A 13,038-nucleotide genomic window follows, 5' to 3' on the forward strand; every position below is an offset into this window, starting at 1 on the left:
AGCCCTTCAGCAAGAAAGAAAGCAAAGAGAATAGATATCAGGGTTTTATTATCATGTCTAAATGTTTGTTTGATTCATGTGTAAGATACTTATAGCAGTTGTCACAAATCCCAAATTATATCTAATTACTATTTTGTTATAAGATGAGGCACATTGCAGGAAAAATGATGAATAATTGAAAGTTGAGCAGACTTACAAGATGCAGGTGAGGAGGAAGCAGCTGTGCAACCTTCTGGGATCACATTTATAAAGCCTGCTAACCCTGCCTTAATAGGCCACCACCCTAATTTCCAAATACACACACACACAACAGCTCCCCATCACTTTCATCACTTGTGACATGGCTCTCTGCAGCTTTCATGTTTGGCTGCCCACTGTGCCTGTTGGTCTGGAGCTGCGGACCCCTCCTGCCCAAATAATGTGACTTATTGGGAACAGCGCCAGGAACTTTCTCCCACATAACTCATCTGTGAGTCACATAAAGCACAGACTCGCCACTATCTTTGTTTTGACCACGTTTGTCTGTCAACTGTTCTGCGAAATCATTTTTCCAAGTGAGACTGAGAGAGAATAGAAATGCCTATGAAGATGCCTATGAGAACAGATACACTGTGTGTGTCTGTGCATGTATATGTGTGTATATATATATATATATATATATATACAGTGGGTACGGAAAGTATTCAGACCCCCTTAAATTTTTCACTCTTTTTTTTTTTATATTGCAGCCATTTGTTAAAATCATTTAATTTCATTTTTCTGCTCATTAATGTACACTCAGCACTCCATATTGACAGAAGAAAACGGAATGGATTCATCTTTGATCATTTCCGAAGGTCCCGGCTAAGTTATTGTAGGATGTCACAGCATCATCTATAACTGTTATTTCGGGTGACTATTTTGTAAACTGTATATAGATGTATCTTTTCTGGAAGTGTTTGGTCAATAAAAACATTTAAAAATGATCTCTTGGCCTCGTCATTTAAGATGGAGTTGATGGTAAAATGGGTAACCATGTGGGTCACCGCTAGCGCTTAATGTACATGTACAGTGGGTACGGAAAGTATTCACACCCCCTTAAAATTGTCACTGTTATATTGCAGCCATTTGCTAAAATCATTTCTTTTTTTTTTTGCTCATTAATGTACACAGCATCCCATACTGACAGAAAAAAAACAGAATTGTTGACATTTTTGCAATTTATTAAAAAAAAAACTGAAATATCACACAGCCATAAGTATTCAGACCCGTTGCTCAGTATTTAGTAGAAGCCCCCTTTTGAGCTAATACAGCCATGAGTCTTTTTGGGAATGATGCAGCAAGTTTTTCACACCTGGATTTGGGGATCCTCTGCCATTCCTTCTTGCAGATCCTCCAGTTCTGTCAGGTTGGATGGTGAATGTTGGTGGGCTGCCAGAGATGCTCAATTGGGTTTAAGTCAGGGCTCTGGCTGGGCCATTAGAAAACAGTCACGGAGTTGTTCTGAAGCCACTCCTTCGGTATTTTAGCTGTGTGCTTAGGGTCATTGTTTGGTTGGCCCAGTCTGAGGTCCTGAGCACTCTGGAGAAGGTCTTCATCCAGGATATCCCTGTATTTGGCCGCATTCATCTTTCCTTCGATTGCAACCAGTCGTCCTGTCCCTGCAGCTGAAAAACACCCCCACAGCATGATGCTGCCATCACCATGCTTCATGCTTGGACAGGTGATGAGCAGTGCCTGGTTTTCTCCACACATACCGCTTAGAATTAAGACCAAACATTTCTGTCTTGGTCTCATCAGACCAGAGAATTTTATTTCTCACCATCTTGGAGCCCTTCAGGTAGTTCCTCTGACCTCATGATTCTCATTTGCTCTGACATGCACTGTGAGCTGTAAGGTCTTATATAGACAGGGGTGTGGCTTTCCTAATCAAGTCCAATCAGTACAATCAAACACAGCTGCACTCCAATGAAGGTGTAGAACCATCTCAACGATGATCAGAAGAAATGGACAGCACCCGAGTTCAATATATGAGTGTCACAGCAAAGGGTTTGAATACTTATGGCTGTGTGATATTTCAGTTTTTCTTTTTTTAATAAATCTGCAAAAATGTCAACAATTGAATTTTTTTTCTGTCTATGGGGTGCTGTGTGTGCGTTAATGAGGAAAAAAATGAACTTCAATGATTTTAACAAATGGCTGCAATATAACAGAGAGTGAAAAAAGGAAGGGGGTCTGAAAACTTTCCGTACCCACTATATATCCATCAATCCATCTATCCATTTTCTGTTCCGCTTCTCCTCACTCGGGTCGCGGGCGTGCTGGAGCCCATCCCAGCTATCTTCGGGCGACAGCCGGGGTACGCCCTGAACTGGTTGCCAGCCAATCGCAGGGCACACATAAACAAACAACCATTCACACTCACATTCACACCTACTGGGTTTTTTTTTGGGGGGGTAGAAACCCAACACAGGCACGGGGAGAATATATAATATAGAATATATATAAAATGCAGCATATAGGTCCAGAAAGTTTGGTGTGGAAACCTGGAATCCATCAAACACCATTGGCATAAACTAGAGGAGAAGTCCTCGCTGAGCTTTCTACTGTTAATATTCAAAAAAATAAAAAAATAAATAGTGGATGAAAAAGGATGCCAGTTCTACAACAATTCAAGTGGAGCGGCCCGAATGGCTTTAGTTCATCGGAGCTCAAATCTCAGCCGGCGCTCCTATTCTCATCTGCGAGAGAGGATGTGAGGGTAAATGTTGACACTACAAGTAAGTGAAGAGTATCTGTTTGTTCTTCGTTGCTTTAAAGAGCCAGGTGTTGTCGTGTGCTAATTGACCCCCCGAGTGACAGCGCCGTGACAGACTTAAGCGGTTGGTCAGCGGCAAATGAGCACGGCCTTCCGCCGTACCCTCGGTGCAGGGCTCCTTTCTGTTATTGTTTACAGCTGACAGTTCCTCTGTCATCAGCTGTGCGGCCTCTCGCACCGATGAAAGAAATATAACGCGTGGACATACTTGAAAGGGATGAATCGTGAATGATACACGTTTTAATTTGTCCCTCTGTCGAACGTCATGACATGCGCTCAGCTGTTCAAGAGCAGCTGAACGGCAATTCGTGCAGCTGGACTCCTCGCGTGAGCTCACCTTTAACATTGACGGCATATATGAGATCGCTTGTGTAATCGTACGTTTGTATCCCTATGAAATGTATCGGCATTATGAGTTGTTCAGAAAAAAACCTCATAAAGATTCCTACTATGTAACTCTTACCTCCACAATCAATTGGAGCACACCAACTTTTGCAGCTTTTTTAAAATACAAATTCATGTGCTTGAGTGTCTCGTCGTATTCTCAAATAAAAGCAAATAATTCAAGTTTCAAAAGAAAGGTTGGAATCAATGACTAAGGAAAACGTATTCCAAATTGAAATAGCCACGTTCGACACACATTGTGAATGGAAATCGAATATTCTTCCGAGGGTTCTTTCCAATTCCCGTTGATGCGTGGCACTGCTTGGTTGCATTTTCTTCCACTCTGGACATAAAGTCTGCCTTTTGGTTTCTTCTGAAATGTACATTTCATTTTTGGGTGACCTTACCTGTTGTTTGTTTGTTTGTTTGTGTGTTTGTTTTGTTTGCCTCTGGTAGTTCAACGCATATCTTTGTAAAATTTCAAGCTATTTTTTGGACTTGATCTGCTTGAGTTTCAATTTAAAACAAAACAAAAGAATTGCCGCCTTCTAAAACTTTGGGTTGGTAGCGTATGTGTGGAGGATATGAGTCATTTTGAGTGTAAGTGTCCATTCTTGTGTGGAATGCACACAGTCAAAATGCAAAGAAACTGACATCTAGAAGCAAGAGTTTATGACGCTTTGGACTGTTGGCAGTCCTCCTGCACATCTGTGATGATGTGATGATTCTTCCCACAATCCTAAAACATTCACGTTAGGTTAACTGACACCTCTCACTTGCCCATCCTCCTCTTTTGACCCTAAACACTGATTTTTGACACATACTCCAAGCGGCCACGTGGGGGCACTCAGCAACTTGCAGTCAAGGATGCGACTGCTTCCGGTTGACAGATTTCTTTTTTTTGCAAACTCACCACACTAGGTGATATGAACTCATGTTGCTAAATCATAATAATCATCTTCTCACTATGACGAAATAGATTGAGAACCTCAAAATTTGACACCATAAAGGTTGGAAAATGGGAAAACTTTGGGAAGAATTTACTTTAGAATTGAGGTGAAACCATCTTATTGTATGACGTCACACAGCAAATCTTGGGCGACTGTAGCACAATACATGTCGAAAGATTAAGTGTTTTTTTCTTTTACTTTTTGTAATGCCACCACAAAAATGAGGACAAAGGAAATATAGGATCATGACCGGATTGCACCACCACAAATGTGTCTTTGCAAAATTGCGGCAGCAACAAGTTTCTCCTGGCTTCTCAGTCAAATTCATCAAACGGGAAAGTCTATTTTGTAAATTGTCTATTACACTTTGGCTGTAGCGTATGCCAAATGAACTAAATTGGCTATTTTTTCAGTCTTTGCAACATCGAGTAGAACTCGCAAACTAGCTTTACACTCCCCGACTCACACGATAACACGTATGGGTTTTTACAAACGCTGTCATCATATTACCAAAAATATGAAACACATAAACCTGCCACCAAAGACAATTTAGGACCAGCAGACATTTACTATAGTCGGTGTTGGGCTTGTGACGGTGTCGCCGTGTCTCGTTCTCCACTCCCAAAATGATTGGTGAGATGTCTTGTCTTTGTCTCAAAACAGCACTGCACCGTACGTTGTTCTCTTTGGTTATTATTGCAGCACGTCTGATTGATATTTATAAACCTTCCACTTGGATATGGTTCCCGACCTCACTATTCCGCAGCATAGACACGATACAGATACTATTTGAAAGGCTTCACTTCTCAATGGCATTTACACCTGATAGCAGATGAGGTCGCTCCTCGAGTAGTTGATCCCAACCATGCACAGGCAAAACGACAGCTGACTGGCAGACCTGGCAACTATCCTGACATTGCTCCCGATATTATTATTATTATTGATGTTGTTATTTACCAGTTATTGATTTGATATCCTGCGTCGCTGAAATTATGATTGCTTTTTAGAATATTGGACTTTTGCCCACAGGCATGTACTGTCATGGTACTGCACGATATGATTGGAATTCAGATCAGCTTGCATTTCCGACTTGCAGTCAATACTTCCATCTCGTCTTTTTTTATGAGCCTACGTTTTTTTTTTGGCTCCACCCTACGGAATATATTCAGCAGCAGGAAAAGGCAGAGCCGATTCGGATTGAGCAGGCAGCTGCCTGCGTTGTCCGTCAATGCTTTCGTAGGATTAGTGGTAAGATTAGAGCGCCGACAGTTGCTGTGACCACACCGCCACACATGATCTTGAATAGATCTGAAGTGTGAGGGCCACGGCATGTGCCTGAGCGTCCATTTTTAAATAGGGAATAAGCAAAGGATTAAGATGAACCTTATAAACGCATATGTTTTCTAGCAAAGTCTAACCAGGCAGTCTTCAACGTGAACTGTGGTTTGCAGCTTTTGCAGTTTGCCCCAAGCTCAGAATTGCCAACCACTGTGCCAACCGCTCGCTATTGGCGAACATTTTCCCAGGAGGTGCCGAATCAGTAGTGGCGGTCTGTCAAATCAGGAAAACTTTGCCATTGCTGAAATAATCATTTGGATCAACCCTAACATGCGCTTTCCGTAAATATTCTAGGCCATGACTACATTTCCTTTTAGCAGTGCTCCAAGTCAGATGTATATATCCAGTCTCTTTATAATACAACCTGAAAATTAAAAAAGGGGAAAAGTCAGAAAAACAGCTTCGGCGAGCAAGTTAATCATATTAATATTACTTCTCCCTAACTTGAGCGATGGCAGGAACCGATCATTAATGTCATTGCTAACATGTCCTCCTGTTTTACAATGTAAAAATGAAAATTGGCGAGATAGACCAACTCAATGTTTTTTTTTTCAGAGCAGACACCGATAACCATTATTGGTGGTCAAGGGGAGGCAGATAATCGATATTAGAAGCTATTTATTTGGAGTAAAAGGGAAAATATTGGCATAGAATTTTTGTATTATTCAAAAATGTGATGGTTTAAATTCCTGCTAAATGTGTTCATTTGCTTTCAGCTTTGCAACAAAGGTTGTTGTTGTTTTTTCCAACTCAAACAATAGAGCAAACAAAACGTGCAGGGAGCTCGAAGGGTCAGCAGCGTGTCTTAAGACGTTAAATGGAAACTAAAACAAATAAAGTTTTCAACAGGAAATGAAGTTTTCCAAAATGTCAATGTAGCTAAAAACGTTCATGTTTGCTTCGAACAAAAAGAAGAAGGAAACAGTGAGTTCCCAGGGTCAGCAGCATCTCTTACAGAGTGAACTGAAAATGTTAGCTGCTGGGGCATTGACACGTGTCAATCATCGGGCTGACACATGGAGACGGACAGCCATTCACAACTTGGAGTCTTCAATGAACATAACATGCATTTGGGGGCTGTGGACCAAAGCTGGAGAACCCCTAAAAGATCCAAGGTGACTCATTTTAAACCAGTAAGGCGACTGTGCCAACTACCAGTCATCACCGTCCGGACGCCCCTTTTCCATCCACTCTCACCCCCCAGGACGTTGCTGTCGGGGCATGCGCATCCCTCAACAATATCACTTGATATGCCCTTACGTTATCATACTTGGACGGACATGTAAGTGGTCATGCGCGCAGTCGATTGCCTGACAGCTGATGCATCAAACATCGCTGGGGGGGGGGGGGGAACGGTCGCTGTCAAACTATTAAGGGAAGCTCATAAATTAATGAATCAAGAGAAACAAAAAGGACAATACAGGGATGGCTGTTGAATGCTAAGATAACATAAGAATGATTTGCTTGGTATCATTTGTGTCGTACCAAAATATAAGAAGTTAGAGTAGCTTTTGGTTGATAGAATAATCGATAATAAATGGGTCCGAATACTCGTGTTTGTATGTTGGTGTAGTTTGGGATTGCTATGAAATGCTGTGGAGCATGAAGCTGCATTTTGATTGGTGACTTCATCTGTCAACGCGAAACCCCAGTGACAACGTGAAAGCGCCACAAAGGAACGGCAGAGCCAAGATTCTAAACCAGAACCTCTCCCCTCTGAGGCAGACTTGTATATATAATAAACACGAGCTCCGAATGATGCAATTGTTAACCTCCATCGTGCTGATCCATCGACCTCATTGATGTCCGTACACCTGTAGAACTGCACACAATTATCTTCCAGCGACTCGAATTAGGGGGCGGAATTTATTTTATTGTAATCTGTCTCAATCCATATATTCAAATCACTAACAGTGCGATAAAGATAAAGAAGAATAAAAACAAAATCTAAAAGAAGAAAAACAGTGTTGCTCAATTGCATATGGCCACATCACTTCCTGTCAAAGTACTGTACCGCACGAATGTGAAGGCGATGCCAAGTGAGCAGACTTCTTTCAAAAGTGCCTGACATTTGGCGCTTCCACGACAATGTGCGAGAATTCATTCTCCACTCTGAGAAATATGTTTTTAGACCACAGGAGCGCAAATGTTTCATGATATATTTTCGCAGACGGCGCATCTGTAGCGGGGTGCGTATCCTGATTTTCATGCCAGTGCTAGGCTTGCTGCGTAGTTGCTAGTTTGCCAGACTAGTCTGCACCAAGATGGGCGTTTCGACACAGCAGAGGGTGTGTCCTTGGCAGAGTGACAATTTGGCGGCAGAAAATCAATCTAAATTTACGCCTGCTCAGACCACACCGAAATACCGGTGCAAGATAGACCGCTGGTCCAATGCGATTTGGGTGAATTTGATCAGGGCACAGACCGACAGATACTGAGTTCAGACATATTTAAGTCAGCAGTGTTATCACCAGCTCATTCTGTATACCCGCTCACATTGTCTGTTTCCACACCGTGTTAGACAATGACCGTGACAATGCTCCATTCACGCATCTTACGCACGTTTAAAGGGAATGAGATGAGCCCCTTTAACTGGCTGGCTGGCGGTGACGGAAGTCAGCTGTAAACACTCCCACAGTGGCGTAATGTTGAATGTGTGTGTAAGAGATGGATAGAGAGAGAGAGAGAGAGAGAGAGACAGACAGACAGACAGAGCGCACAGTTGCATTTTCTGGCAGTGCGAGTGAAAGTTTTGCTACGTGAGACTGATTAGTGTAGTATTTGTTGACAGAAACCTCATATTATCAAAGATTGTTTGAGTATCAGAATGTGCCCCCTATGTCAACCTAATTAGATGTGGTCTGACATTGGGCGGTCTGAGGATGGAGTGAATAACTACATATCACAAGGGAGGCGTGCATAAAAAAGCCCAGTGATTGTAAAAGATGGGACAGGGCGGTGTTGTGTTGCCACTGTCTGAGCGAGATACGGCAAGATTTTACGGCAGTAGTCTGACATAGTGACAATTGTGAAAGACCAAATTTGTCTTGGAGTCTGATCCGGGCCTAAGGGAAGGTCTCACAGCGCATGTCAAATGTGAAGAAAGATGGACTGCCACAGCAGAAGAGCACACAAGAGGGCACTCCTGACCATGTCCATCCGTTTATGAGCTCAGCGAAGTGCACTCCTCTCCTCATCCTACACCCTGCAGGAAACGGTCTTGAAATGGTCTGCCCCGTCAACAGGTCTCAGCCCAATACAGCACCTTGGGAATGCGGGAGAACTCCGATCCTGGGAGTGATGTCCACAAATATGCAGCGACTGTGATGCTACTTGTCCAAATGTGAGCATTAAGCATTCAGATTGGAAAAGCAGTTCTGATGTTGCAAGAGTGACTAAATCCCTAAGATGCTGGTGTACAGCGTGCGGATCCTTAAAACGTTTCTCCATTTCTATAGCGCTTGTCCTCGTGAGGGTCGCAGGCGAGATGGAGCCTATCCCGGCTGACTTTGAATGAGAGGCGGTGTTTCCCCTGGACTGGTCCCCGGTCATTCGCAGGGCACGTGATAAACAGCCATCCGCACTCACATTCACTTCTATAATTTAGTCTTAATTTAAGCTAATGTAATGTTAAAATATAGAACCTTTCACTGATGAAATGTATTCTAGGTTCATTACTTGTATAGCCTCCTACAACCTTTAGCCCTGGGGCAGTCTGACAGAAGCGTGGCTGCCATTCTGCACCTACAGCCCCTCCGCCCAACATCAAACATCAAACCACATTCATCCATAGGCGATGCGGTTTAAGTGTCTCGCCCAGGCAGATGACGACGACGACGACACGCTCGGGGATATGAAGCGGAGACCCTCCGGTTTCAGGGCGTGCTCTTAGCCTCGAGCTCAGAATTGGGAAGCACCGTGCCAACCGCTCAACCATCATGCCGCTTTTGTAAATACTATCTCAAATTATTCTTAAAGTGCTTCTACTGTCTCTTGTCTACTAAAAGGTTCTTAACATTTTGTATTATTATTATTAACAGCTAACATGCCCTTTTTTTGGGAAAGGTGAGAAAAGCTGTGTTGAACCAGCTGACAAGAAACGTAACTTCAATCAAGATGTAATTTGTTGGGTATAGATGAGGTAGATAAAGGTAGTTTGCATTAATAAATGCTGACTGCAAGATGCAATCACTGTAAAATTGTACCTTAAATAGTAACAATTTACATTTCTTAAAATATTGAGCTATAATATTCAGCCCAGATCACCCACCCACAAAGCCAACCAGATGGACTGTCGCAGCTGTTGAGCTTTAGCCTGGATTCAGTTTAAAGGTTAGTGCTATTAATACACACGCACACACACAAACATTCATATTATTACACAGAATTTGCAAATGTTGAATTCATGACTTCATGTGTTCTTTTTTTTCTTATGCTTGTACATCAGGTCAAATAACGTCAACAAATAATCAGTCCACTTTGTTTGACAGTTCTTTGATTTTCAAACGCTACGACATCCGCAGGTCCAGACCATGTTGTGCATTGTTTTGTGTTTAGCATGGGATCTTGGAGTAGGAGCTGTCAAGGGTGCAGTTTGCTGAGGGATTCGGGTCAGCTCTCACACAGCAATTGACTCGTGGGAAATTGCTGTACAATGTCCGAGAAGATGGACAGCATCTCGAGTTTCTCCTGCAGTTCAAACTGCCCGCAGACACTTGATACCGCCGGGAGTCAGGCCTTCTTACCGGGACTGAAGAATTTCACGGGTGGATTTAAGCGTGCACATATTTGGAGTCCGAAGTGCCACAAACCAGTTGGCTGGTTCCTGTTGTCCCGCACAGAGGCAGCTAACTGAGCCACGGGAGCTTTGAATCTCTGCAGGATCTTCATTTGTTTTCTATCATCTATCTGCGGCAAGGAATCATAGCTAAGTATTTGGTCAACCGGGATTGTATGTGTCTAGGTTAACTATCTTTACTATGCAAATAATTTGTCTGGCATCAAGGGAATTCTAGCGTGGATTCAAATCTCATCAGGTGAATTAGTCCATGCTGATAGGACTGTGAAGGACTACATTCAAGACAGCAACAGGAAATTTCTCGTGACCCAGTCAGAAGTTTAGCTGCGGGTAGAGATGATCCTCAACGCAGTGCTGGTGGTCTTGACGGACCTGGCCGCCCACCTGTTGGGAAACCCTTTGTTCCGTCGGCACTTCCACCTCGCGTTGTCTGCCACAGTGGTGTTCGGCCCGGCGCTCAGTCTCTGGGTGTCCCAGCACAGCATATTTGCCAAGAGAAGCCACTTCCTGTACAGGTGAGGCTGCTCCCGTTTTCCCGAGTGTGATGCATTAGAGTGAAGATGTTGTGAATGTGATTGACACCAACACAATAACCTTTGGATTATCTCCACACTGGTGGTATTACCTTGATCTAGTTTGTTGGATTACAGAAACATTTGAACAATGGGGTACACCCTGGACTGGTCACCTTCCATTCATCTAGAAACATTAACATCTACGGACAATTTAGACTCCTCAATGTCCCGAACATGCATGTTCTTGAAGTGTGGGAGGAAGTACCTGGGGAAATCCCAAGCTAGCATAGGGAGAACATGCTAACGCCACATAAGAGAGACCAGAGGCAAAATTTCAAAGCCAAAACCTCAGAACTGTGAGGCTAACCGGTAGTACACAGTACTGACACTGTAGAGGCTACTCTATCGAAATGCTATTGCTACTTATTCACTACTTGTTCTTCCAGGATGTTTTTGCGATCTGGTTGGGGATGGACGTGCATTTTCGTTGGATCCTTTGTCTTCCTCCTGTCATTCTCCACCCGTCGTTCCCTCTCACTGTCCTTCCGTCATCTCTCCCGGCTCGGAGTCGCTGGTGGACTGTGGTTCGTCTTCTGCAAACTTCTCGACGTTCTCGAAAACGCAACAGGAAGCTGCTACGAGCCCCTACCGGGCAACCCGGAGATCGACGACAGTCAGCCTCTGTTAGTGTTGCGAGAAGGCGAGAGCAAGGCGGAATGCCTCAAAGCTGGGATGCTGTGGAGAGGATATGAGGTTTCAGAGGATGTCTTCCTCCTGTGTCTCTGCTGCCTGCTGCTCGCCGAGGAAACAGCGGTGTTCGGCCCTTATCTGAGCCTCGGTGGATGTTCTGACGCCCCGCTTAGGATCCTCTTCCTGTTCTGTGTTCTCCTGCTCAGCCTCTGGCTCTTCCTGCTCCTCTGTCTCCTCGCCTACTTCCCTCAATTCCCCACCCAGCTGATAGGAGGGGCTCTTGGTTGTTTGAGTTGGAGGGGATTGTATCAAGGGTGGTACTGTCAGGGTCCCTGCTGGTACTGTCCCGGGAGACCTGGATTTGGACTCCTCAAAAACCAAGACTGACATGGAACACAGAGATCTGGGTGCTTGGGTGGTAGGGGGTTGTGGGTTTCATCCCAGGATGCCCCCTCAGTTTACCCCGAGTTGATCCGAGTGCTGCTTTATCGGTGTGTGATGTTACTTTCCCATCAGACTGTTCATCTTTCATGAATTCTTGTGGGTGAAATCGGGTATAAAAGGGCTTTGAGTATCTTGACGGTAGAAAAGCGCTTCACAAATAAAGCTCCTTTACCACAGCTTCAACAACTCGTCAAGACTTTCATGTCAAATTGGTTCATTTCTGACCAAATAATTTAACATTGTTTGCAAATACTAGTGTAATTAAATAAAATAAATAAACTCTGTCTGTCGTACATGGGCGACAACATGATTAGGAATATTACAATGAAAATGTCAGAAGTGGCTACATCTATATTGTGGACAGAGATGTACTGTAATTAGACCAACTTGGCTTTGTAGGTCCCACCGAATCTACTTCGAGGCTGAATTTTCCATCTCTTGTATTTCATATCATATAGTGTGGCTGTAAGAAAGGGAGTGCGAGTAGATAAAATAACCTCAGCAAAGAATTGTCAGGAAAAAAGATTGAATATGTAAAATGTTTTAAATAAAACATTGTTTCCCATTTGCACACTGCATCATCATGGTGGATGTGCCTTGACTTTCTGCTGCTGTGTGAGAGCAAACGTTTTGTCTAGCGAATCTAAATACACAATTTGAGACAAAAGTGTCGTGTGCTTAACATCCCACAACTAAAAACAATTATTGATGCTAAGTACGAGTGAAACATTGTTTGAGGTTTCTCTGTCACTCTGGAGGTCATTTAAATTGTGTTATGTGGGCTATCATTGCTCTCCACTTATCTGACATTGTTGAGGGAACAATACAATATTGTAAAGGGTTCTGATTAACATTTTAATCTACTAAAAATTTAAAACAATTGGTGTGTCTGTACTGAAGCTAAGAATTGTGGGACCTTTAAATGTAAAAAAAATAAATAAATAAAAAACATACACCTGCTAAACTTGTTTATCAATATCTCTTCAAACATCTGACTTTGTGTCATTTACACGCAATATAACAATTCCCCAAATTAAAGCGCAAATTTGGCAAGGAATTGAATATATTTGATGCCTAAATGTACAGTATTCAGACCCCTGAAAATTTTCACTCTTTGTTATA

The 13,038-nt window shown here is 43.1% G+C and overlaps 1 protein-coding gene across 4 annotated transcripts; it reads left to right on the plus strand.

The window, feature by feature from the left end:
- The first annotated feature begins 4,691 nt into the window (after positions 1–4,691).
- Positions 4,692–12,492, plus strand: fitm1l (fat storage inducing transmembrane protein 1, like). 4 transcript variants are annotated; one of them, XM_061797226.1, is made up of 6 exons: positions 7,777–8,812; positions 8,928–9,418; positions 9,535–9,610; positions 9,713–9,801; positions 10,027–10,782; positions 11,229–12,492. In XM_061797226.1, exons 5-6 carry the CDS (start codon positions 10,604–10,606, stop codon positions 11,857–11,859), a joined length of 810 nt encoding a protein of 269 aa, XP_061653210.1. In that variant the 5' UTR covers positions 7,777–8,812; positions 8,928–9,418; positions 9,535–9,610; positions 9,713–9,801; positions 10,027–10,603; the 3' UTR covers positions 11,860–12,492. The 4 variants fall into 4 exon arrangements, with proteins under 4 accessions (XP_061653209.1, XP_061653213.1, XP_061653210.1 ...); XM_061797225.1 differs by adding an exon at positions 4,692–4,764 and having other exon boundaries at positions 8,715–8,812; positions 8,928–9,801; XM_061797229.1 differs by having other exon boundaries at positions 7,776–8,812; positions 8,928–9,801; positions 10,027–10,420; positions 10,506–10,782.
- The last annotated feature ends 546 nt before the right edge of the window (positions 12,493–13,038 follow it).

This window comes from Phyllopteryx taeniolatus, chromosome 14 (assembly GCF_024500385.1).
Source record: "Phyllopteryx taeniolatus isolate TA_2022b chromosome 14, UOR_Ptae_1.2, whole genome shotgun sequence".
Taxonomy (NCBI): domain Eukaryota; kingdom Metazoa; phylum Chordata; class Actinopteri; order Syngnathiformes; family Syngnathidae; genus Phyllopteryx; species Phyllopteryx taeniolatus.